The following is a 25,722-nucleotide window of genomic DNA, read 5'->3' on the forward strand; positions in this document are numbered from 1 at the left end:
ATCTATCTATCATCTATCTATCTATCTATCTATCTATCTATCTATCTATCTATCTATCTATCTATCATCTATCTATCTATCTATCTATCTATCATCTATCATCATCTATCTATATCTATCTATCTATCTATCTATCATCTATCATCATCTATCTATCTATCTATCTATCTATCTATCTATCATCTATCTATCATCTATCTATCTATCTATCATCTATCTATCTATCTATCTATCTATCTATCTATCTATCTATCATCTATCTATCTATATCTATCTATCTATCTATCTATCTATCTCTATCATCTATCTATCTATCTATCTATCTATCTATCTATCTATCTATCATCTATCTATCTATCTATCTCTCTCTATATCTCTATCTATCTATCTATCTATCTATCTATCTATCTATCTATCTATCTATCATCTATCTATCTATCTATCTATCTATCTATCTATCTCTATCTATCTATCTATCTATCTATCTATCTATCTATCTATCTATCTATCTATCTATCATAATCTACCTCTATCTATCTATCTATCTATCTATCTATCTATCTATCTATCTATCTATCATCTATCTATCATCTGTCATCTGCCCCCCTCCCACTTGTTATCTTTTCGTAAACTGCTTAGAGCAGGGGTCAGCAAACTTTCTCAGCAGGGGGCCGGTCCACTGTCTCTCAGACCTTGTGGGGGGCCGGACTATATTTTGGGGAAAGAATAAAAATGAATTCCTATGCCTCACAAATAACCCAGAGATTTATTTTAAATCTCAGAGCATTTTAAATAAAAGGACACTTTCTACTCATGTAAAAACAAGCTGATTCCTGGACCATCCGCGGGCCGGATTTAGAAGGCGATTGGGCTGCATCCTGCCCCCGAGCCTTAGTTTGCCTACCCTTGGTTTAGATAGTGTTCTAGTATTAAGTAGCATATAAATATATGAAATAAATAAATAGAATAACAGACACTCCAAGTGTCCCTATTTTCCAGGGATGTCCCTGATTTAGAAAAGCTGTCCTGGTTTCTGATTTGATCCTGGAATATCCTGCTTTTCCTTAGCATGTCCCTATTTTCATCGGAGAAATGCTGAAGGGTATGGAATAATGCTTGCATTTTGAATCATCAGAACAGTGCCTTGCTATCTAGATTGTCCTAGATTAACATCCTGTAGATTCATCCCAGCCCTCTGCTCTGTAACTGTACAACAAATGCAGGATTTCTATTTTGGCGAGTTCCCTACTGGGACAATGCAGTGTGAATGCATCAATGGCCCAGCCTGGACCTGTGCTAATTAAACACTGGTTCAGCTTCCTTAGATCATGATACACTAATTGCCTGATTCTAACATCTAGATAAGGAACACTGAATGGCCTAATTACAATACGGTTCTGTGTGCCTCACCTCCTTGCTGAATCTACTCTTGCATTAAATTTCATGTGTTAACTGTTTCACGTCAGCAACACTTGCGCATGCAAGTCGCTGCCAGCTAATCCTTGAAGGACATTTCAAGGGAAAGCAGAAAATGTGTTTGATTCTCTTCTGACCCTGCTGCTTTTTCATTTCTGGATGCCTTAAAACAACTGCAAATTGGCATGTATTTTGTTCTGCTCAGTCATTGTGCTGACCACAGCAATGACATAACAAGATAATGAAATCAATGCACTACATACATAACATAAAATTGGGGATCACCAAATTCATTACAAAGTAAAAAAAGTACCCAAGGAAATAAAACAGTTGTCCACTTTAAAAGCAATCATTGACACAGCCTCCCTTTGTCCTCATGAGGCTTTGAGTATCCACAAATTCTTGTCACTCAATGGGCTTAAACAGCACAGCGGGTGCCAGAAAATTGGATAGATACATACTGCACAAAGAGAAGTTACACAACTTCTCTTTGAGCAATGTGTAGATCCAAACTTTCGTAATGGTGCAATCCTCTACATGCCTCCTTAGAGTTGGTCCTATTGAGTTCAATGGGTTTATTCCTAGGTAATTTGGTATAGAATGGCAGTCTAAGTGTATATTGATTTTCTTTGTTGCTTACTTATGGCATTCAAAGATCAGCAACTTTTAGTAACAGATATTTATGCTCAGTAATTTTAAATATCCACAAAAATGTCAGATACCATGTGAAATGCACCCTTTAGCTTTTGTTTAACAATAACCTCTTGAAAACCTTTCATTGAAATTACTGTAAAAGGTTATTAAATTAAATGTTCTAATGTGCTTGTGATGCTTCTTTGATTCGCTCACCTTTGATTTGCAAAGGCAACGAGAGTCAGTGTAAGTGAGAGCCAATGTAGAGTGTCACTCTTGAGTTAGAAGACCTGGGTTCAAATCCACACTTGGCCATGAAGCTTACTAGGCGACATTGGACCACCAGCCAGTCTCTCTCAACCTAACCTACTTCACAGGGTTGTTGTGAGGAGAAAATGCTTGTAGAATGAATGAGAGAGAACGAGGTATAATCTTTGGAGGAAAAGCGGTTTAGAAATGCAATAAGTAAATGCAAAATAATATACTACATAATTAAGAATATGGTTGCAGTCATTTGAATCTCAAATTTCAGATTTACCTCCTCTCTACTAGAGTGTTTTATGGCCTGTTTTCCCCAACATAGCCCCCATTTGCACTGGACACATACCCTCCAACATTTCTCTGATGAAAATAGGGTCGTCCCATTCCATAATGCTAATTTTACGATTTATACCCCACACATCTTACTGAGTTGCCCCAGCCACTCTGGGCGGCTTCCAACATATATAAAAACATAATAAAACATTAAACATAAAAAACGCCTTCCCTATACAGAATTGCATTCAGATGGCTTGGGGTTGGATAACTCCATACCTTCCAACATTTCTTCAATGAAAATAAGGACATCCTAAGGAAAAGTGGGACATTCCAGGATCAAATCAGAAACCGGGACGGCTTCTCTAAATCAGGGACATCCCTGGAAAATAGAGACACTTGGAGGGTCTGCTGTACATTTAAAGCAATACCATACCACTTTAAGCAAGCCATGGCTCCCTCCCCACAAAAAGAATAATGTAAATCATAGAATTGTAGAGTGGGAAGGGACCACATGGGCCATCTATTCCAACCCCCTGCAAAGCAGGAATCTTTTACCCAACGTGGGGCATGAATGCATGACCCTGAGATAAAGAGTCTCATGGTAGCTTGTTAAGGGTGCTGGGTGTTTTTAGGAGGCTCCTATTCCACTCACGGGTGGCGCTGTGGGTAAAACCTCAGCGCCTAGGACTTGCCGATCGAAAGGTCGGCGGTTCGAATCCCCGCGGCAGGGTGTGCTCCCGTTGCTCGGTCCCAGCGCCTGCCAACCTAGCAGTTCGAAAGCACCTCCGGGTGCAAGTAGATAAATAGGGACCGCTTACCAGTGGGAAGGTAAACGGCGTTCCGTGTGCTGCGCTGGCTCGCCAGATGCAGCTTGTCACGCTGGCCACGTGACCCGGAAGTGTCTGCGGACAGCGCTGGCTCCCGGCCTATAGAGTGAGATGAGCGCACAACCCTAGAGTCTGTCAAGACTGGCCCGTACGGGCAGGGGTACCTTTACCTTTACTTTATTCCACTCACAGAGCTACAATTCCCAGAATGGCTGAACAATAAATCCTTCTTCCCAGTGAACTCTGGGAAGTGAAAGGTAAGCCAAACATGGAAAGGAGAGAGAGCAGGCTAGTTTTTTACCAGAAAAAAATGAGAAGAATGGTATCTGTGCATTTTATCCCATATCTCAGATTCTACAAATGCTAGATATTTATTCTTTTTTTAAAAATAATGAAAGCTGGCAATCTGGGGATTATGGTTCATCCAGTGAAAGCAGCTGCCCTTCTCTTGCTTGCCTTCCCCATGTGGATGACCACGGTGTGGAAATCATTATTATGAAGTTGCCCCCTGGGGAATTAAATATCAGGAGAGGAAATAGACTATAAACAATGTGTCAGGCACACCTTAGTCATCTCTGTTTTTGTCTTTGCAAAGTGAATATTGATGACTAATATCCCTGGCATCAAATATGTCTTTGTTTCGTGTGCTTGTATCATTGAAGATTGTTCTCTTCTGTCATTATCATAAAATAAGAAAATAAAACCGACCATGTTTGCCTTTTTCCAGAGAGGGGAAGTGTCTGGCACTAGCCCCCAATTCCTAAATAATTGTGCGTACTCTTTGGAGGTGGGCATGGTATAAGTGAGATAATAAGACATGACAATTATTCTACAGCACTTTGAAATCTTTAAAGTCTTTTGCATGCATTATTACAATGTCTTGATGACAAACCCGGTAAGGTAGAACGATGAGCAAAGAGTTTTGTTGCTTCTGAGTCAGACTGGGATTTGGGAGAGGGTGGAAATTCAGAAGTTTCTAGAATGCAAGCTTCATTTCTTAGTCTTTATCTTTCTCTCTAGAGGACTCAGATAGATTGGGAAAGAAAAAGTGATTTATATGCGTTGTATATACGATATAACATTGTGACACCAGATGGCGCTGTGGAGTCCCATTTGTCTCTACCTGTTTTCCCTGTTTAAATTTACAACACATTTAACTGAAATGCTTCTTCGATTTGTCTAGATCCAGCCTCTGTGTGCTAGCATTCACGGTTACTCACTGTGCTATTGAGTTAACAGTGCACTTCTGAAGGGCAATTAAGATTCTCTGTTTGCTGGAGGCAACTCCCAACATTCACCCACCCCTCTATGAAAGACACACTAGCCCATTGCGCCACAGGAGAAGTGTGTGATGGTTTCAGGACAAGCAGGACTTTGAGGCTCGGCACACTTTAGCAGCTTGAAACGCAGCAAAGTCCACTCCTGGCCGCTGTGTTTCAAGACGCTTTTTAATATTGCTGTTCATACCAGAGAAGGAGTGGAGGTGTCTTCACCCAGTCTCTGTTACCTGATTTGTTTCCCCTGCACCAAACTCCAAATCATGGAAGCTGTCATAGGTGCATACACTGTGATCTGTGCAGGCACAACAGCTGCCTGAAATGTACTTGCCTTGGTTTAACTTCTGTTTTCTAATCCGATGGAAACTGGCGTGAGAGAAAGAGCATCAGGCAGGAGTGTTTCTCAAGAATCAACAGGACGCTTATGGATTGCAGCTAAAGTCATAGAATCATAGGACTATAGACTCGGAAGGGAACCAAAGGGTCATCTAGCCTTGTGTACTTGGGGCTTCAAACTCTGCATTGATTACTGCAATGTGTTATATGTAGGGCTGCCTCGGAAGATGGTTTGGAAACGTCAGCTGGTGCAGAATTCAGCGGCCAGGTTGCTCACTGGAGCAAGATGGTTTGAGCATATTACACCAATCCTGGTCCGACTGCACTGGCTACTGATTAGTTTCTGGGCCCAATTCAAAGTGCTGGTTTTGACCTATAAAGCCTTAAACGGCCCAGGACTGCAATACCTCAAGGACTGCCTCTTTCCATAATCTAGTGAACCTGGTTTGTGTCTCCGCTCCTCCACATGCAGCTGCCAGTCACACTTCTCTGAAGTCTCTCAGCCTCACTTACCTCACAGAGTGTTTGTTGTGGGGGAGGAAGGGAAAGGAGAATGGTAGCCACTTTGAGACTCCTTCGGGTAGTGATAAAGCAGGATATCAAATCCAATCCAAACTCCTCCATATGAACCTACTTGGACCCTGAGATCTTCTGAGGTCCTCCTTCATGTGTCTTCTCCTCGAGAGGTCCAGAGGGCGTCAACACAAAAATGAGCCTTTTCTGTGGTGGTTCCCTGCTTGTGGAATGTTATCCCCAGGGAAGTTTGTTTGGTGTCTTCATTATACACCTTTATGCACCCGGCAAAAAGGTTCCTTTTTAATTAGGCCTTTGGTTGAGCTGATCAACATCCCATACCCTTTTAAAATGTGGCTCTTTTTTGGGGGTAGTATTGGGTTGTTGCTTTTATTTTTGTCTTATATACTGTGATATTTTCTGTGAACCATCCTGAGAGCTCCGGGTATAGGGCGGTATATGAATTCAATCAATCATTCAATCCATCCATCCATCTTTGGAGGTCTTTAAGCAGAGGCTTGACAACCATATGTCAGGAGTGCTCTGATGGTGTTTCCTGCTTGGCAGGGGGTTGGACTCGATGGCCCTTGTGGTCTATTCCAACTCTATGATTCTATGATTCTATTCTATGATTCTATGATCCATACTCTGGTGGTAGGAGCATACTAGAGCCAGAGTAAGTGTTAATGTGTACACAGTTGGAGTTTTGATGTAGGTTAAGAGCAAGCACAGCACATATGCATTTATCCTTCCCTGCCCCATATCTAATTATTTCCTCTTCCTTCCCCTGCTACAGATGGGCAGCAGAAAGAAGGGGTTGAAGGAAATGTTTGTGCATTAGAAACCTGGGGAATAGCTGATAAGGTTGGGAGGGGACACGCCCCGTGTAGTCCATTTAGTTTCATTTTCATGGAGCGTTTATGCCATCCTATCTCTTAAAACAGATAAGATTAGAGATACTGCCTTTTAATAAATAAGAATCAAACAAACCACAAATCAATGAATAAATATGCAAATAGAGCCTGGATGTTAAACTTATGGCTGGGTGGGTTAACAACTGGCCATGTGGCAACCCTAACTTAAAGGCATGCACTGCGGACTCTCAGAAGCAGGTCCTGGTTCTTGATATATGAACAGAAGCAGCACAAGCTATGGAGGTCCGGTGTCGTGTAAACCCGGGCTGTGTTTCCAGAGCATCTGCTACCTTTTTGTTGTGTTAATTAGGTCACACATTGAAATGAATGCTGCAGGATGCCCATTCGAAAGGAACAGATCCATTAGCCCATTTGGGAAATGAAACCCCACTAGTCATTCTAGGTCCCATTATGTGGCTGTGAAAGAATGTGACAAGCTGTGTAACCAGGGTGGGAAGAGGAGGTGGAACAATGTGGAAGGACCAGGAAGAGTGAATGGAAAGGTGAACTGACAGCAAGGAAGTTGTGCATGTCAGCAAAAACTGATTGGATGGAAGCCTGATAAATAGAAATAACAAATAGTTTCAGGGTTAAGCATGTGACTGATAGGAATACATGGGGAAGACTATTGTTGTTCTAGTTGGTCTGCTTCTCTGTGTCTCTTTTCCACTCCATATTTCCTCCTTTCTAATCCATCTCCTGCCTCTATTTTCTCATTCCAAAAGTGGATCCTGGGATAGCAATCTCTTCCCTGATTGAACCTTAGGAACTTAATCCTTCTCTTCACATTGTAGACAGAGTTTCATAATCTCCCCATTGCCCTCATTCACAAATCAGACGTCTTCAAAGCCAGGCTGCTGAACACACCCCGTTACTCTCTCATCTTCTTCCTACAAAAGTATATTTTTGTTCTTTTTCTTATTCTTTAGGTTTACATCCTGCCCTTCATCACTTTCGTGATCCCAGAGAGGATTGAAGCGATTTAAAATCTGCACCAAAATTAAAACAAGCCGTTTGCTGTGTAAAGCACAAATCAGCAGCCAACAGCAACTTATCCCAACAAAGCGCAGCAGCAAATATATCAGATCTTCTCCAGCTGCATTACAGCAGCAGGCACATCCATCAAAGTATCTCTCATTAGCCCCTACCAAAAGCCTGGGAGAATAAATATGTTTTTAATTGGTGTTGAGAAATGCTCAGAGACAACCCTGAGTCTCGTTTGGAAGGGAGGGAGTTCCACAGCCAGGATGCTATGACAGAGAGGTGGCCCTATTTTGGGGTCACCACCCCACCCCTTGGTAGAATCTGAAGAAGGGTCTCTCTCGCAGATCTTAACACCCAGGCAGGATAATATTGGAAGAGGCCTTGCTGCAACCTGACACCTGTGTAAGCAGAATCATTTGAAAGTTTGCTGCACCTTTCCCCATTCCATTGCAGGACTGTGGCCAGAGGCAGACTCCATAGCCAACTCTTCTCATCCTCTACACTTGTTTTTTATTTATTTATTTATTTGGTTTTTCAGATTAAAGTTTTACAGCCAATTATCCAACATACAACATAAAAACAAGATTCCAAAGAATCTCCTGGACTTCCCTCCTCCCCTTTGTGGGTCCTATTGTTAACCATTTCCTCTTGCATCTTTTTGTAATAATCCAAATCTTTTACATCTCCGTTATGTCCAAAATTCAACACTAAACTACAAGTGTTATTCCAGTCCTACTTATCCTCCACACCTTTGATTGCTGTTTGCTATATAGTCCAGGGACAAGGAGCTTTTCAGAAGTCTTTGGAGCTGAGTTTCAGAACAGCCGTTCCCCGCCTTCATCAGGACCTCCTGCTGCTCCCCAAGGCTGCCATTTTAATTATGATAATTGTTGGTTATTTATATTTCCAGACATTATTTCATTTACTTTCCTAAGAATTTGGGCTGGAGTTGATGACAACTTTATATGCTCATCAAGGTGCTTTATTATGTTTTAACTAATAAAAATGTGGTCCGAATATGGATTTTAGGATCTATCTCCCCCTGATGGAACGATGCAGCTAACTTTACTTTTTGAGTTTTCTTCCTGTAATTCTATCTGTCCCTCCTTCTTCTGACTTTCTACTTGATACCATACTTTCACAGGGTTACAGTGTGGCAATTAGTGACAAAGCTGCCAAATGCTCAAATAAACATAACATCTGCCTTTTTGGAACAACTTCTTTTTTTTTTGCGGAGGCCCAACCTGTCTTATTTTTACAACAAGTTTTACTTTCTAACCGTGAACATTACAATCACGGATTTTAGGCACCTAAATCAAACCATACAAACACGTCCCATGAAACGCCCCTTTCAGTAGTCCTGGCCCAAACCATTTTGATGCCTTGAAGCAGAGTCCAAACAGCAAACTGCTCCCTCCAATAGTGGTTGATGGGGGAAGTGTTGTTTACCTGGTTTCCCAATGCCAGGCTCACTATGGTTACCAAGCGGGAGACAGGTGAGGCAGCAGGGAGGTTGGTGTAGGAGTATTGTGAGCATCATCAGATTGGCTGCACCTGCATCTCAACAACCTCCCTGCCGCCTTGCCCCTCTCCCTCTCAGTAACCAGCACCAACTGGTCTGACATTTATAACCTCATGCAAATCAGTGCTTTAATTCTGATGGTTTTAAACATATCGCCCCTAATACAAGTGGTAGTCCATGCACCAAAAAGCTTTTATGGAATGCTTGAAAACAACTTTTAGGTCTGAAGATAACCAGTGCCTACTGTATAATATTGCTTGCTCACTGTCTCAGCTGAATGGAAATTTATCTCATCAAGAAAAGACCAAGGGCACATCAATTAAGTGCTTAGTAATGATGCTGAAGCAGATTCTGATTTCCGCAACCTTGATGTCAGATCAAAGCTGCTATGTTAGCTTCACAGAGATTACACTAGGTGCCAGAAATGAGAATATGTCACCTTTTGCTACATCATATCTGTAACTTAGTCAGAAGAATGTGAAGTGCTTCTTGTCAAGGTTGCGAGTTTGAGCCCCACATTGGGCAAAACGATTCCTGCATTGCAGGGGGTTGGACTAGATGGCCCTTGTGGTACCTTCCAACTCTACAATTCAATGATTCTTTGCTTCCTTGCACCTCTGATTTCCAGGAAGGTTGCCTAATTTTTTTTTTGTTACATCCAGGTTTTGGGGATCCAAATGAATTAGAGAATCTAAATACGAATTCCAGTTGGCAGAGCAACAAAAGAGAACGCTCTTCTCAGATTGTGAGAACAGTTCAGGGGATGGGAAAGGCTTCTTGTACAATCTTCATAATTTGAAGTAGCTTGAAAACACTGAACTGAGAGACGTTAGGCCGTCTATTTCTCTCACTTAAGAACAGAGGCCTCTTGCTGCTTAAGTGCTTGCATCTATTTCCCAGCTCTTCGTTGTTCTCAAAGCCCTTGGGATAAAAGACTGGCTGGTCCTTTGCATGTCAGAGAGGTGAGCAGATTTTCAGTTAGTCGGTCAATTACACATATCTTTTAGGGAACTCAAGGTGGTAGATGCAGGGTTGCCTTTGAAGACAGTTTAGAAACTTCAGCTGGTGCAAAGTTCAACAGCAAAAATATTCAATTGTGCAACTGCCAGGACCATATAACACCACTCCTAGAAGATCTACAGAACGCTGGTTAATTCTTTGTTTCACGTTCAACATAGTATTACTGTTTTGTTTTTTAATCTTTAAAGTGCAATGCATCCTAGGTCTTGCCCTAGATTATATTGAGATTGTCAGAAAAGGTATTTGAAGTACTGTTGCTCACTATGAGATCTATTCTTGAGCCTTTGGAGTCAGATCTTTGCTCCATCTAGCTCACTATTGTCTACATTGGCTGGTAGCACTTCTCCAGGATTTCAGACAGGGGACATCTGAACACGTGTCAGACTGGGGACACGTGTCGACAGCTGAACCAGTGACTTTCTGCATGCAAAGGAGATGCTCTGCCACTGAGCTATAGCTTTCTGGATGCTGGTACCTTGGCTCCGGTAATCCCTGCCCTAGGAACCCGGGAACCTGCCTTCTATGGAGTCAGGCCATTGGTCCATCTACTTCATTATGGTCTACACTAACTGGGAGGAGCCTTCCAGGGCTTCAAGGAGGGGACATTTCAACCTGGAGATGCTGGGAATTGAGCCTGGTACCTTCTGTAAGCAAGGCAAATGCTCTGCCTCTGAGCCTTTACCCAAGTTGATGTATATTCCCATGGTTTGCTTTCTACTGGCTTTCAGGTGGCAGATGAACTTCATATTTCTGAAAGCTCTTAATTGACATAGGGTTTTTTGGCTGGAATCTGCCGAACTTGGTTTCCTAACTTCTTTAATAAGAGAGTTACCCACCACTCCATAAAATCACTTTGCCTTTGTTTGGGACATAGGGTTGTATCCAATCATGTTAGTCCTTTTCAGAGTAAACCCATTAAAATTTCAGGACATGACAAACTGAGGTCTGTTCAATTTACTCTGAGTACAACTTGAGATACAGCTCATCCTATCTAACTAGGGATGTTTACAGCCATACCTTTTTAGGGTGTTTTCACAAGTTGCTGCCTGCCCTTTTCTTTCCTGCATTAACAGACACTCCCCTCCACAAGATTAAAAGCTCTTCTCAGTGTCACTTGTGAAAATGCCCCATACTTTTTCACTTTGCTTTTGGGTGCTAGTGATGGCAGGAAATGCTTTTGAGTAGTGAAACAGCCAGAGCTGAAAAGGTTAAGTGAATCCCCCTCCCTTTGTAGTCATTTTGTCTGCTTATGTTTAAAAAAAAGAAAGTTGGGGAGGAGAGATGTTTGTGAATGAGCATCACATGTAGTTGGGGTCACAGTGTCAGTAGTGAAAACCCTTCTCTGGATTCTTCTACTCCTTATTCACCAAGGTTCACTGCTGAAGTGTCTACTGTTAGATAATAGTTCAGCAAACAAAAAGAATTACTTTTTGAAATGGAAGAAAAGAACCCTTAAATTTGGATAAGTGTGCAGTATCATTTCATGGAATGCTAATGTCAACATGAATCTGGTGAGCCAATATACATTTTTTATGGTTAGCTGGCACACCCAAAAATGTTGAGTTAGTACTGGTAGTGCCAGTAGCCTCGGTATCTACCATAACCTAGTAATGGATCTTGATCAGTCATATTAGAATTGCTTGTTGAAGACCATCTCCAGTCACAAAGAGAAAGGATTACCGCTGTGGGACCCAACCTTCACCCTGAGCCTTCCTGCTGAGGACACCTTGGCAATGTTTGAATGCATGGAGTAAAAACTGGTGTACGTTTGAAATTTTGGCTGCCTGGTTAATGTGCTTCCCTAAGTGCCAGGAGCAGCTAGCTCTTTGTTTCACTGCCATAGGAAGAGCTGGAAAGGAGACAGATGGAATGAAGTGCTCTAGCAGGCAGAGCCTGATTCTCTGGAGCAACAGGGTCCCCCGATATATAAGCAACAGGTTGTTCAACACGCAGCTGTTCTCAGATCCTGCTGGAATCCCCCTCGCCTTCTTTTGCAACACTCTTCTCCCAGCATAATGTATTGACAGCCTGTAATATGGCACCGTATTGTTTCTGTGAAGGCAATGGGGGGATTATTGTTGTTTAATCACCTTCCACATATGCCCCAAGGTGATGTAACAAATCTAAAAATAAAAGCTAAAGAACAGTACACAATTAACAGAAGTTGAGTTTAAAAACAATGCAAAATAGACACCTGTGGCATCCAACTGGAAAATGTGCTTTATTAGTAATCGGGGGGGGGGGCGGGGGCTAAAATAAGCTTATCACCTACACCCTGGTCATGTTTTCACTTGTACACTGTTGTGTCTGCTGCTCTGGCTCTGACTTACATGGCACGACTAACCTGCATCTCTCTGGCCCAAGGTGTGGTGGCTGGTGCCAATTGGTAGGGTGGCAAGTCAGGGAAGCTGAGCCAATGATGCACAGAATGATCCCTGAGTTTTGTCAATAAGAAGGCAAGCTGGTGGGGGTTTGGCTGAGTCAGACTGAGATTGGTCAGCCAGTGCCCCCTTTGCCCTAATGGACCCGCCTCCCTTGCCTCTGACTCTGAGGACTGTAGCTCAGAAACCCTCATGCAAGGACGGGGAACCTTTGGTCCTCCAGGTTGCTGAACTACAGCTCCCATCATCCTGGGCCATTGACCATTCTTGCTGTCCCTGATGGGAATTGCAGTTCACAACATCCAGGGGGCCACAAGGGTTCCCCCCCCCCTGTTCAAGTGGAACCACAGGCCCTTCCACTCTGTTGAAGTTTATGACTGCTCAACCAAGGTGGTCTCCTTTCTCATAGAAGGCAGAGGGAGCTAGTCAGACCTGCAGCTTCTTAGTCTGAGGTTGACTGCTGCTGGAACATGTGGACTCTGTTCATATGGATTTTCCAGCCTGGGCACTTCATGGAGCTGTCCAGTCACTGTCACTCGAAACTAAGTTGCCTCAGAAGTTATGAGGGCATTTTCCCAGCTTGGGCTGGTGCAGCAGCTGCAACTGTTCCTGGATTAGAATAATTTGCCTGCAGTGATCCATGAGCTGGTAATAATCTCAAGCCTGGATTACTGTAACACACTCAATGCTGGGCATGCTTATATGGTCTCCATATCTTGTGCCCTTCCTTCTTAGTTCCACTGTTTAAACAGTGACACATTCGAATGATTAAACATTCAATTACATGTTTTATCGTTTAAAGCTTGCAGCCATAGTCAAGATAGAAATAAACTTCAAAAAAGGGCAAGATGCATCAGGGTTATTTTGGCTCCTGAAATGAGGGGGGTGGGAGCCCTAGGTTTGAGGAGGTACAACCCCAGCATCTGTGTTATACTACTGGCCGCTATTGATTTATGATGACAGTGTTCTGCACTATGTTGCAACTGGAAGCATACATGCCAAAATACACGGAGGAGTTATGTTATTTTATATACTGAGAGGGATGATGGCAAGTTACCAAACCACCTTCCTCATTAGCATAGTGCAGAGGGGTTTCTGTTGACAAATAGGAAATAACTTTTTAATTGCACAGAATGTTTATGTATTAGGTACTGTTGCCTAAGCAGGCTGAATGAATTATAGTGGTACCTCGGGTTACATATGCTTCAGGTTACATACGCTTCAGGTTACAGACTCCGCTAACCCAGAAATAGTACCTCGGGTTAAGAACTTTGCTTCAGGATGAGAACAGAAATCGTGCTCTGGCGGTGCAGCGGCAGCGGGAGGCCCCATTAGCTAAAGTGGTGCTTCAGGTTAAGAACAGTTTCAGGTTAAGAGCCAGTGTGAGAACCAGTGTGGTGTAGTGGTTAAGAGCGGTAGTCTCGTAATCTGGTGAACTGGGTTCAGGTCTCCACTCCTCCACATGCAGCTGCTGGGTGACCTTGGGCTAGTCACACTTCTTTGAAGTCTCTCAGCCCCACTCACCTCACAGAGTGTTTGTTGTGGGGGAGGAAGGAAAAGGAGAATGTTAGCCGCTTTGAGATTCCTTAAAGGGAGTGAAAGGCGGGATATCAAATGCAAACTCTTCTTCTCTTCTAAGACTGTCTCATATGTTTCATATCCAAGCACTCACTGAGTTCTTATATTAGCCAATGTGAAGAAAGTCTCCAATGTGGAGGAAGAGTATGTAGAGAGACAAAAAGCTTCTTCAACATTTAAGATCATATTGAAAAGCGTTCAAAAACATGAAAGGTTATCACTGCTGATGTTGCGTTATTTCCAAAATGAAACAAAAAGGAATTGTAATTCTTAGGTTATTGTGGAAATGATTATGCTTAATAGAGACGTTAGTTGACACTTAGAATGAAAGCGATTGTTCTCAAATATATGGGCTGTCAGAAAGATGCACCAAATTATGTCTTTTGAGTAACTCAGTAGTCTGATATGAGTAACCCTAGATGTTCAAAATCATGAATTGGCTTCCTCAAAGTCACAAGATTAGACTTAAATTATTCTGCAATTTCAACACATAATACATTTTGAAGCTTTTGCATTAGCCGTCTGTTTTAGAACATCTTGGCAAATGATAATTTTCAAGTTTCGCTGCACTCCTACAGGATGTTCAAGATTTATTTTTATTCAGTTTTTTAAAAAAGGGAATTTTTAATTTATTTTTGAAAGCACATTTGGTCTCTGGTGTGTGTGCGCAAACAAAAACAAACAAACCAGATGCCTGATTCTTTGGATATCCCATCCCAACGTGCTGCTGGTGTACCATAAAATAATGATGCTGTATCCCCAAAATTTATGACTAGGTCTAGGAATCTGTGTTATTGCTTTGAATTATTTTTGCAACTTTAGCAAACACAAAGCAGGACGTCACCCTGTGTCTCCTGTTCTCTGTGATAAAGGTAAAGGCAAAGGTAAAGGAGCCCTGGATGGTTCAGTTCAGTCAAACTTGAATATAGGGTGCAGCACTCATCTTGCTTCAGGCTGAGGGAGCTGGCAGAGCAAGGAGACAGTAGAACAGATAACTTCTCAGACCATTGAAATCACTGAGTTCAAAGTCAAATACCATAACTGAATATTTTCTTGCTTGTTTTTCAGGCTGGTGGATGACCGGTGTGTGGTGGAACCAACAGCTGGTGATTTGGATAACCCACCCAAGAAATTTCGAGGTAAGAGACTAATGAAGCAGTAAAGTCAACACTTTTGCTGGATCAACTGCTCTGAGATTCCCTAAAAACAATTCTCTGCTTAGGTACTGATTTACAGTTGGCTTTAGCAGTGAGTGGCACAAGCTATCACTGTTACAAGTCTAGCATCATGGGTACTAATTTAGTTGTTATCCACAGCCCTCTCACAGAAAGACAGTTTGTTGGGATAACCACTAAACTTAAAAATCCTTTCCTTGTCAGCTCTGTCAAAGACAAAACACATTTCAAGCTTTTTATATTTTGGTGCCTTCAGTTTTGCACTCTTTGAGATAGTCAGTGATATCTTATTGATATCTTTAATTTTTTATCACATCACATTTATTCACTACATTAGCCCCCCAGGAAACCCTATTATTAATTATTTTATCTTTTTATTATCATTATTTTATTTTGGTTTATTACAGTCTTCACATTAAGGTCGCTGGATAGGTCCCAACAATTTAAAATACAACATTCAAAACAGTTTAAACAAATCACAAGAACAGGGTGGGTCCCAAAAACATATAACTTAAGTGTCAAAAGCCGGGGTAAAGAGGTGTATCTTCAACACAGACAAAAAGGTGCCAGATATATTTTTGTAGGGAGGGAACTCCACAACCTAGGATCCCTCTCCTGGGCCACCAGTCCTTGAGTTTTTCTGAGGGTGATGGAACTACCAAGAAGACCATATCTGCTGATGTTAACATCCAATAAGGTTTGCAGGGAATGGAACTGCCTTGCAAGTATTTGGAGCCAGGTCATTAAGGCCTTAAAAGTTAGTGTGAGCATCCTGAATTGGACCAGGAAACAAACCGACAACCAGTGCAGTTGTTCTATAACAAGGGTTGTGTGGGTTCTAAACCAAATCCTAGCCAGTAACCTGACAATTGCATTTTTGGATGACTTCTTCTTCTTCTTCTTCTTCTTCTTCTTCTTCTTCTTCCTCCAAACTTCATTGACAATTTTAAAAACAATTACCAAGCACAAAGTGTTGTCTTCCAGGACAAATGCAGGTACAGATATTGAAACAGACTTAGAAAATCTTTTACTTTGGAGATTAAGCTCATGTCCACAGGGTATACTTCAATCTAGAGTGTTACGATAATTTCTCCATAGTGACTGCTGTGACTGAGACAGAAGGGAAATCACTGTACTATTGTTAATCGTTTCTGAGTTCAAGGGCAGTCCCATGTTGAGCACATGGCAATAATCCAGTCTGGAAATTACCAGAGCATGGAGGGCTGAAGTGTAGAGTACAGTATAAACAAATAGAAGTGAACGAAATGCTTTTGTTTTCGTAAAAGGTCAATAAAAATATTATTAAAAAAGCAAACAAATAGAAGTGAATAACAATAAATCTTGACAAGGGTTCACAGCATAGAAGCCAACTCCTAGGGGCCGAGGTCCCTTCACGCCCCTCCCCCAGTTGATGGGCATTGCCATGTGATCAATTATGTGGGACAGGGTTTTCCTCCCGCAATATTCTATCCAAGTTCGCACCCCTGGTTCACAGTGTATTGTAATTCTAACCTTGCTTTTAAGTTTTGGATTGGAGCTGATTGGGATTGTAACAATTGGAAGTATAATCTATTTATGCTGTATCAAACCAATTGGAGAATTGTACGGATGGATGGGAGGAAGCAAGCAGACAATGATTGCATTTCTTCGCCCCACACCCCTGTGAAAGGAGCGAGAGTCACAGTGGGCTCTCCTAAGCCACCGCGGCCTTCTCCTCCCCATCCCCATCCCCATCCCCAGGCAATTTCCATGCTTGGCGCTCTGCTGTTGTGTCAAATACCCCACAGGCCAAACATTTTAAATGGAGTCCCCCCTGCACCTTGCATCCAATATCCCACTCCACCCACTGCTCCCTAGTACACAGCTGCTTCCCCATGAAAAACAGGAGCAGAACAAGAACAGGTTCTAAGGTGAGGGCGTGAAGGGACCCCCATTTAGAATATCTGGCACTGCAGGAGCTGCTGAACTACAACTCCCATCTGCCCCAGCAAGCATGTCTAAAGGCCAGGGATGATGGGAGTTGCAGCGCAGCAACATCTGAAGGACCAAAGTCTCCCCATGCCTGGTTTAGAAGGATGGAGAGGCCTTCTGACATCCAGCACACTCAACGTGGCATTGGCTGGCATGAATGCCCAGGTATGGAAGGGGAGGCTACCTTGGCTTCTTATGAAAGGCCTTTCTGTGCCTGCTCCCCTTGTACATGGTGTAGGGTTGCAGCTTGTGTGTTTCAGCCAAACGCTGAGCAGCCAAGAAGCCACTCAAGCCAATGCCAAAGCAATAAATTTTATTGGGAGCTTGCATTGGCTCTCTAATGCCGGTTAGATGGCTGGGCTCCCAAGCACATTCAAGTCAGTTGGGATTTTCTTTTTTAACTGAATGCATTCTCTGATCTCTCTGGCTGATGCATTGACTTGGTTAAAAAAATTATTTAAAGTTAGACCAAGCTGGGGTAGAGGAACATGATTTAAAGACAAAGCAAAATCTGAAACTTAAACTGGTACAAGGGTAGTATGAGTTTTCATATCATATAAAATATAACTCTTGGTTCTCTAGATTCCCCCCTCCCCCCAGCCAAATCCTATTGCTAAAGGGAGAATAATACTGAACTTTTTTATGGTGCTTTCAAAGCTTTTTTTTGGCGTTCAAAGCATATTTTTCATATATTATCAGGTTGCAATCCTTACCTGTAAGGTAAGTCAGTATGATTATTAACCTCCATTTAGCAGATGGGAGACTCAGGCTGAGAAAGTGGATCTCCCAGTGCTACCCAGTGAGCTCATGGAGTTGTGAGATATGAACCTGGGATGTCCTGATTCACAGCTCAGTTTCTGAACCACCACACAACGCGAGCTGTCTTCTCTGCAATTTGTTTCATTCACTCTGTTCCGGCAGTGTAAGATACTTGGAGGTATGTCAGCTAAGGAAGGGCAAAGAAAGGAAGGGCACTTCAGGAATACAGTTAATTTGCTAAGCTTTGTGTATGTTACCTTAGTTTATCTTTTAGTCGTCTCTGTGGTGCTTCTTGAGCTCTGTTAATTTATTGGTAACAAGAGTCAGTGACGTTCTGTCAATCAAACATTAAACATTGTTGGAAATGTAAAGATGAATGTAGGATGTATACCTAGGAAGGTGAAATCAATCTTATTATATTTCAGTTCAAGGAACATTCCCCCAAGGCTATTGGTGGAGTGCCTCTTTCTCACCTCATTCAGGGATGTTTCCATCTGAGCACTGATGAAAACAAAATTGCAGGTGTGGCTAAATAAACATGGTGCAGAATTACCTAGTCTGTTTTTCTAGTGATTTGAGGGAAACGTTGGGTCAGGGTTATCTAGCCAATGTTTCCTCCATCTTGATTTCTTTGACAGCTACTGTTGATAGGTAGCCATGCTGCCCCCCACCCAAAAAGATAATTCGGCAGGCTGCCAGCAAGATCAGAGCCACCTCATGCTAGTTGCTAGAACACACAGTGAGAGGCAGGCCCATCCAGGGATATTGGAAGTTTTGTTCTCTCTCTCTCTCTCTCTCTCTCTCTCTCTCTCTCTCTCTCTCGTAATATGGGAAGGTACAGTAGGTCCTTAGCTGAGCAGGAGAGCACCTGCTTGGCATGCAAAAGCCCCCCAGTTCAATTCCTGGCATTTCCAAAGAAGGCTAGACAGGACCTTTGTTTGAAATCCTGGAGAACCACTACCAGTAAGCATAAATAGTGTTGTTGTTGTTGTTGTTGTTGTTGTTGTTGTTGTTGTTGTTTAGTCGTTTAGTCGTGTCCGACTCTTCGTGACCCCATGGACCAGAGCACGCCAGGCACTCCTGTCTTCCACTGCCTCCTGCAGTTTGGTCAGACTCATGTTTGTAGCTTCGAGAACACTGTCCAACCATCTCGTCCTCTGTCGCCCCCTTCTCCTTGTGCCCTCCATCTTTCCCAGCATCAGGGTCTTTTCCAGGGAGTCTTCTCTTCTCATGAGGTGGCCAAAGTATTGGAGCCTCAGCTTCACGATCTGCCCTTCCAGTGAGCACTCAGGGCTGATTTCCTTCAGAATGGATAGGTTTGATCTTCTTGCAGTCCATGGGACTCTCAAGAGTCTCCTCCAGCACCATAATTCAAAAGCATCAATTCTTCGGCGATCAGCCTTCTTTATGGAGTACTGAGGTAGATGAACCAATGGTTTCTTGGGATAACCTAAGGTCCCCCATGATGCTGAATGCTGGTAGTGTGGAAATGTTGTGGGATAGTAGGAGAGGATATATTGATTAAATATTATCCTTCCCCACTCACACTAGTGAGTCAGTAGCAGAGTACATTCCCCGGTGTATAGCAGGAAGCTAGTTGGTAGATTCCATTGAATCTCTTTACTTAAACAATCCCATCTGCCTTGTCCAGATTGGGTTTGTTCCTGGTAAATTCCCTTTGTTCCCTCTTAAAAAGAATAAACACAAAAGTCTTCCTTTAAAAGTAATGATAAAAAGTTTACTTGCATTCAGTTCACAATAGGTTCCCTGAAGGCAGGCATTAGCTTGTAGTTACAGAAAAAGGTTTGAGTTAATCCCCTATGGGAATGAGCCCATGTGCTGCTGGCTGAGAGCCAGCAGACAGCAAAATAACATCAATATCAGAAGAGAGTCAAAGAGGAAGATGGCTGCGTGACTGGCCCTTTTACAGGGTCTCACAGGGTCACACCCATCTACCTGGTCACATGCAGGGGGAGGATGCTCCAGACAGGTGTAACAGGAAGTCCTCCTGGCTGGAGTAACATCCCCCTGTGTGCCCTCTCTGGGCAAACAGGAAGTGTTGTACTTGACTGCTTATGCTACATCCCACAGGAAGAGGACAGACAAAAGGAAGAACACTCTTCCCACTGTGCATAGTTAAACTATGGAATTCAGAGCCACAAGATGAAGCAATGGTTCCTATCACCAACTTTAAAAGAGGCTTTGATAAATCCATGGATGATAAGTCTACCAATGGCCATTGACTGTGATGATGACTATGTCCTACCTCCAGTATCACAAGAGGTGTTTCTCTGAATACCAGTTGCTCAGGAGTACAATGGTTAGAGTGCTGCCGTGCTCAGGTCCTATTTTTGGCCTTCCCCTTGGCATCTGTAGTGGCTGCTGGACTAGATGGGCCCTTGATCTGATGTAGTAGGATTCTGAAGTTCTTAGATAATCTGGAAGAAAAAAAATAAACAGAAAAGAGCCTTATGAAACTGAAGCCTACCAACACTTGAAGCCCAGTAGGCGTTCAGGATGGATTATCTGCTAAAGGAGCACGATGTGTCACAAACCATACTATCACGTGAACATTGTGGACAGATATGTCACTGCAAATATTTAGGATTGGTGAGTTGCATTTTGCCAGAGTTTAATCAGGAAACAGTCAGAGCTAGTGGCCTGGAGGGATGCAGGCAGTTCCACAGAAAGTCAAGCTAGGGGAAGCAATCAAAGCGAGGGCTCAGGCAGCAGTCAGTAGCTTTTAAGGGCCAGATGACTGACTTATTATATCTGGGCTGTGCTGGCAGCTGCATCATCATCATCATCATCATCATCATCAGCATCATTATTAATATTTCTTACCTGCCCTTCACCATAAAGTCCTACGGCAAGTTACAGCAATTTAAAAATACAATATTAAAAACAGTTTATAACCAATTACAGTTATGAGACTAGACTGGGAACTAAAATACTGTATGTATATCTATATTTCCAGGTATCTCTATATATCCTAGGTGTCAAATACTAGGATAAGGGTGTGTATCTTCAGCACCTTTGGTACCACTTTCTGGCCATCTCCTGTGGTGATCCGCTTGTGCGCTACCATAGTGGCATTGGGGCTGCCACCAGAGTCCTTGGTTTGCAACCTTTATATGTTATATCAGAAGTGGGGAGGTCCCCCCCCCCCGGTTGAGGACATCATCGGTGGTGGGGGACCTGTATATCAGCAGTGGCTAGGGGCCAAAGTGGGTAGGTCAACCCTTCTCTCTTCTCTTCTTTCTCCCCATCCATTTTTCTTTCTTTGCTGCTCTCCTTTTAGACCTCATACCTGGTGATTTTCTCCCTGGACACACCCATAATATGCAATTCCAGCACCTGTGGAAATGGGCAAAGTGCTATTGAGGCTTTTTTGTGCTCCTGTGCCTTTGATTAAAATGCTGTATACACTTGCCTATGAGTAAGCCCCATTGAACTGGGCGGACTTACTTCTGAGTAGAACTTTAGAGAACTGCATTGTGGAAATCTCTTTGATGATGTGGACACAGTGCTGGGAGAACTAACCTGAGCCACTCCCGTTTGGCACACTTCAGCCATGCCTTCCGTGACTCAACTTTTGCTAATTGTTTCCTATGCATGCGAGAGCCATGGATTCTCAAGCATGTCTTTGTGGTGTGTTGGCTGCCTGGTGTCCTGTTCCAAAGGGAAAAGGTGATGAGTCAGGGAAAGGGCAGGGCAACTCTTGGCCTGTGAAACAGGATGTCAGGGCCAAAGCACCGGGTTTCTTTCCTAAATCCATCCCTTCTCTTAGTCCTTGTCCATGTCCACTTTCTCTATAAGTATAGAGGCTCATTTCCCTTCTCAACGATTTCTCTTCTGACTTGCCTTGCCACCACACTCTGGCATAAGAATACTCCTAAACAAACCATTTGGGATGGAATTCATATGCTCCGGCTGTCCCTATGCAGCAGGGACAGCCATCAGGGCTGGCTCTACCATTAAGCAGAGTGAGGAAGCCACTTCAGGTGGCAGATTCTGGTGTACGTGGGTTGTGGTTGGTGGCAGCATCTCTCTCAGCTGCTCCTTCTGCTCTCAGGGACAGAGCTGTGTCTGCCCCCCTTGTGTTCCCTAAGCTAGCCAGCTGCCTTCTTTCTTCCTTTTGAAACAATTTATTTATCAATACATTACACAAACATACAGAAATGAATACAAACACAAACATATTAAAAATACAAAAGGTATGATTCTTAAAAAGGAAGTAGGAGCGGAGGACGGGTATAGAGAAAACTCATAAGAACAGTTATTTAAAACCAGTCATTCTAGAAAAACCATTACAAAATTTATCCCCATTCTTCTGTCTCCATGTTAAGGTGAAGGCTACATTTCAGGGGGAAGGCAGCCCACAACAAACAAACGGGGAAAGCAAAACCAGAACCTGAATTCTTTTGAGACGCAGACTTTTGACCTGTTGCTCAAGCAATAGCACACATTCCAAGCTGCCTATGCGTTTTGCAGCATTGTATAATGGTCATGGGTTGAAAATATCCTCCAGCTATTTGCAAGTTTAAACAGAGTAATTGGCAGCTTGTGTCAGTTTTACTGTGGCTATTAAATTGCTTGTTGCTCTTCCACCACCATTTTATCTAATCTTTTAATCCTTGCCCTTTTGTTTCCAGGAGTATCCTGTACAAGGCAACACTATAGATATAATTGTATGTGGTAGTAATAATGTTTCCTCTATTTGAGATGGAAAGGGGTACAGTTATGCCATTGTCAGAAGTATTGGCTTTTAAACATTTGTGCATTTGTTTATTTCAAAATATATTTATATATTTGCATTTCTATGCAAAGCCCATCCGAAATGGTTTACAGCAATAGAAGAACTATATCATTTAAATACAAAATAATAAAACCCATCCTATTCGTTAGGTTTGACTGGCTTGTGGTTTTCTGTGTATATATGTATTTGTGCTATGATATTTGTGCTTCTGGAAGTGAAAAATCCCCCTTTGCTCTGCTTGTCACTTGTCCTTGTCTTGTTTCCTTTGCCACAGCTCAGAATGGAAACACACAGGAAAACAAAACAGAAATACAGTGTATTTGGGGTAGAATGTTTTCAGATCTGCAGACAGACATTTCTTTTCTGGGGCTTTCTGCATATTGCCGCATTGGATATGCCAACAAACCTAGCATGAATCCTCAGGTGTTTACACTTTGCCATCCTGGGATTCAGCAAATTTGACCCTGAATTCAATGCCAGCAGGGCATGTGCCACTCCAGGGCTGTTTCTTCTCTTGACATCATAGGATTTCAACAGGAGTAGCTTCAGGTTACTGCAAGGAAACCACTGCAAGTAATAACATCGACTGGTCCAAACACTCAGAAAAATCACACTCTCTTGAAAACTGCTGGAACTGACACACCTTTGGTGCAGGAAAATTCACTCTCAAAATTTCAGAAGGCTGGTCTATTAACTGCTCAGACAGTGGTTCAGCACTTTTGATATTCTGTGATATAATTATTTACAGCACAAGATTAAAAATGCTATCATCAGCTGCTGGCCTTTGGCACATATTATCACATCCTTGTGGGTCTTTGAGCTTTTTTGGTCCTAGGACTGTGTAGGGACTTACTGGGCAATTTCTAGAAATAGAACTCCCCCATTTCAGGTTCAGTTTTTGAGACAAAAACCCATGGGCGTAGATTCAACAAAACAGTTGTATCAGCAATGAGTCTGGCTAGTGCAATGTGGCTTCCCCTCATCTTCTCTCCCCATGTGCCCATGCACACCCTCAATCAACCCCAGAGGGTTGGGAGAATCCCTAGAACAGCACATGGGAGCAGGAGAGCAAAAAATGGTTGTACTGGCAGAACAATAATAATAGCGTGAAATTGAATTCCTCCCATGGTTTTGTCGAAAAACAAGAGACAATCTGTTCACCAAGCAGCAGACATAGCTCTAGTGGTGACCTGCACCAGACTACTTATGAAACCTCCAAATTAAACTAAACTAAATTGAACGAAGTATATAATTCTGAGGCATGGATTTCTTTCCTGCCCTGGTTTGGACCGTGGCATTTTGCTGACTGTACTCCTCTGATCCGCCTCTTTTGTGGATTGGTCTTCAAAGATTACTGATGATATTGCACTTCATAGTGAAACTGCCCTGATATTCCTTTTTAAACACCGCCCGCCCCCCGGACCCATGTAAATGTCAATTAAGGCTTTCCTGTGTGCCTCTGTTTGATTGCAAATGACACACATCCATGCAAATGGATATTTACTGAATCTGTACGTTTCTAGAGAAGCAGACTTCTGAAATGGCATTTGCACACCTCTTCGGAAACAGGTTTTAAGCTGCACATGTTCAAAAAGTCATGTTGGCGGCAGCCCTTAGAATCCAGCTAAAATCACATAGTTCAGCTATGAAGTGTCTGGACTTGGCTGGGCCAACAGAAATGTCTGATCACAGCTTGGCAGTTCCTGCTCCCCGCCCCCTTTCCATGCTTTCCCCTGAGGCTCTTTCAGCAAGGCAGATTCCCATGTTTGAACACGTTAGGGGGAAAAAATGAAGGCGTTCAAATCTTGTACTTTATCAGAGAGATGACAATAAATGCTTTGAGATTTATTGTATTTTTTAAACACACTGTGGGTGGCTGGCAGGGTATAACAGACAACATAATTGCACCTAATCCCCACCCATTGAGGACACAGCAGCAGGACAGCTGATTCCATTCATATCCTCTGGTCAGAAGCAGCTTGGTGTCCAGCAGGATCAGAAGGAAGCAGAGCCATTCCAGTAATGGATTCACACCTCTGCTCTAACTCTGGTATTCAGTCCTCAGGGACACTTCCAGCTAAGTCACTGAACTGCTAGTGCAGTTTAACCTTGACACGACTCACTTGCAAGCACATGCATATTCCTTTGGTGATAATGGTAGAGGCAAGGAGTCGGGGGGGACGGGACCCTGCACTAAATGATATGGGATGCATTGTCTACACTGACTGCTGGTGGCTCGCCAGGGTTTGAGTTAGGGTTCTTTACCTGTCCTACCCAGGAACGCAGGTGGCGCTGTGTGTTAAACCACAGAGCCTAGGACTTGCCAATCAGAAGGTCGGCTGTTTGAATCCCCGCGACGGGGTGAGCTCCCATTGCTCGGTCCCTGCTCCTGCCAACCTAGCAGTTCGAAAGCACGTCAAAGTGCAAGTAGATAAATAGGTACCGCTCCGGCGGGAAGGTAAACGGCGTTTTCGTGCGCTGCTCTGGTTCGCCAGAAGCAGCTTAGTCATGCTGGCCACATGACCTGGAAGCTGTACGCCGGCTCCCTCGGCCAGTAGAGTGAGATAAGCTCCACAACCCCAGAGTCGGCCATGACTGGACCTAATGGTCAGGGGTCCCTTTACCTACCTTTACCTTTACCAGTCCTACCCAGAGATGCCAGGGATTGAACCAGAGACCTGCACACAGAGCAGATGCTCTACCACTCAGCTACATCCATTCCTTTTGCTGTATTCCTGGTGACGCCAGTGCATTGCTGTATCCTCAAGCTCCATTTATTCTCTGGGTTAACCCTTCTTTATTTAAGTGATGGTCTTTGGTGAGGGTGCAGGGCTGATTTCCAGGTAGGAATTTGACACAGCCCTTACTCTTGTCTGGCCTTCCTCAGAAGTCAAATTGACAATAGCAACGATGTATGGGCTCCCAACTTGTTAGCTGGAGGAGAAAATGTATGAAAAACAAGAAATTGTACCATTAATCTCCAGCACAGGCAATTGATGACGCATTGGGGCACATCAGTTCTTGTACTGAGAGACAGCAAGGACCCACAGCCCCTTCACATACTTGTTCAGTACATGAGAGGTTGTTTTGTGTGAAGCTCCCTCTAGTTTTCTATGTACA

At 43.1% G+C, this 25,722-nt stretch overlaps 1 protein-coding gene across 3 annotated transcripts in view; it reads left to right on the plus strand.

The window, feature by feature from the left end:
• Positions 1-25,722, plus strand: part of ITPR3 (inositol 1,4,5-trisphosphate receptor type 3) — a 101,761-nt gene that overhangs the window by 12,307 nt on the left and 63,732 nt on the right. For all 3 annotated transcript variants that reach the window (XM_077928891.1, XM_028734046.2, XM_077928890.1), the window contains exon 2: positions 15,007-15,077. In XM_077928891.1, coding sequence (XP_077785017.1) covers positions 15,007-15,077 — 71 coding nt within the window. The remainder of the gene's footprint in view (positions 1-15,006; positions 15,078-25,722) is intronic.

The sequence above is a fragment of the Podarcis muralis genome, chromosome 5 (genome assembly GCF_964188315.1).
Source record: "Podarcis muralis chromosome 5, rPodMur119.hap1.1, whole genome shotgun sequence".
NCBI lineage: Eukaryota > Metazoa > Chordata > Lepidosauria > Squamata > Lacertidae > Podarcis > Podarcis muralis.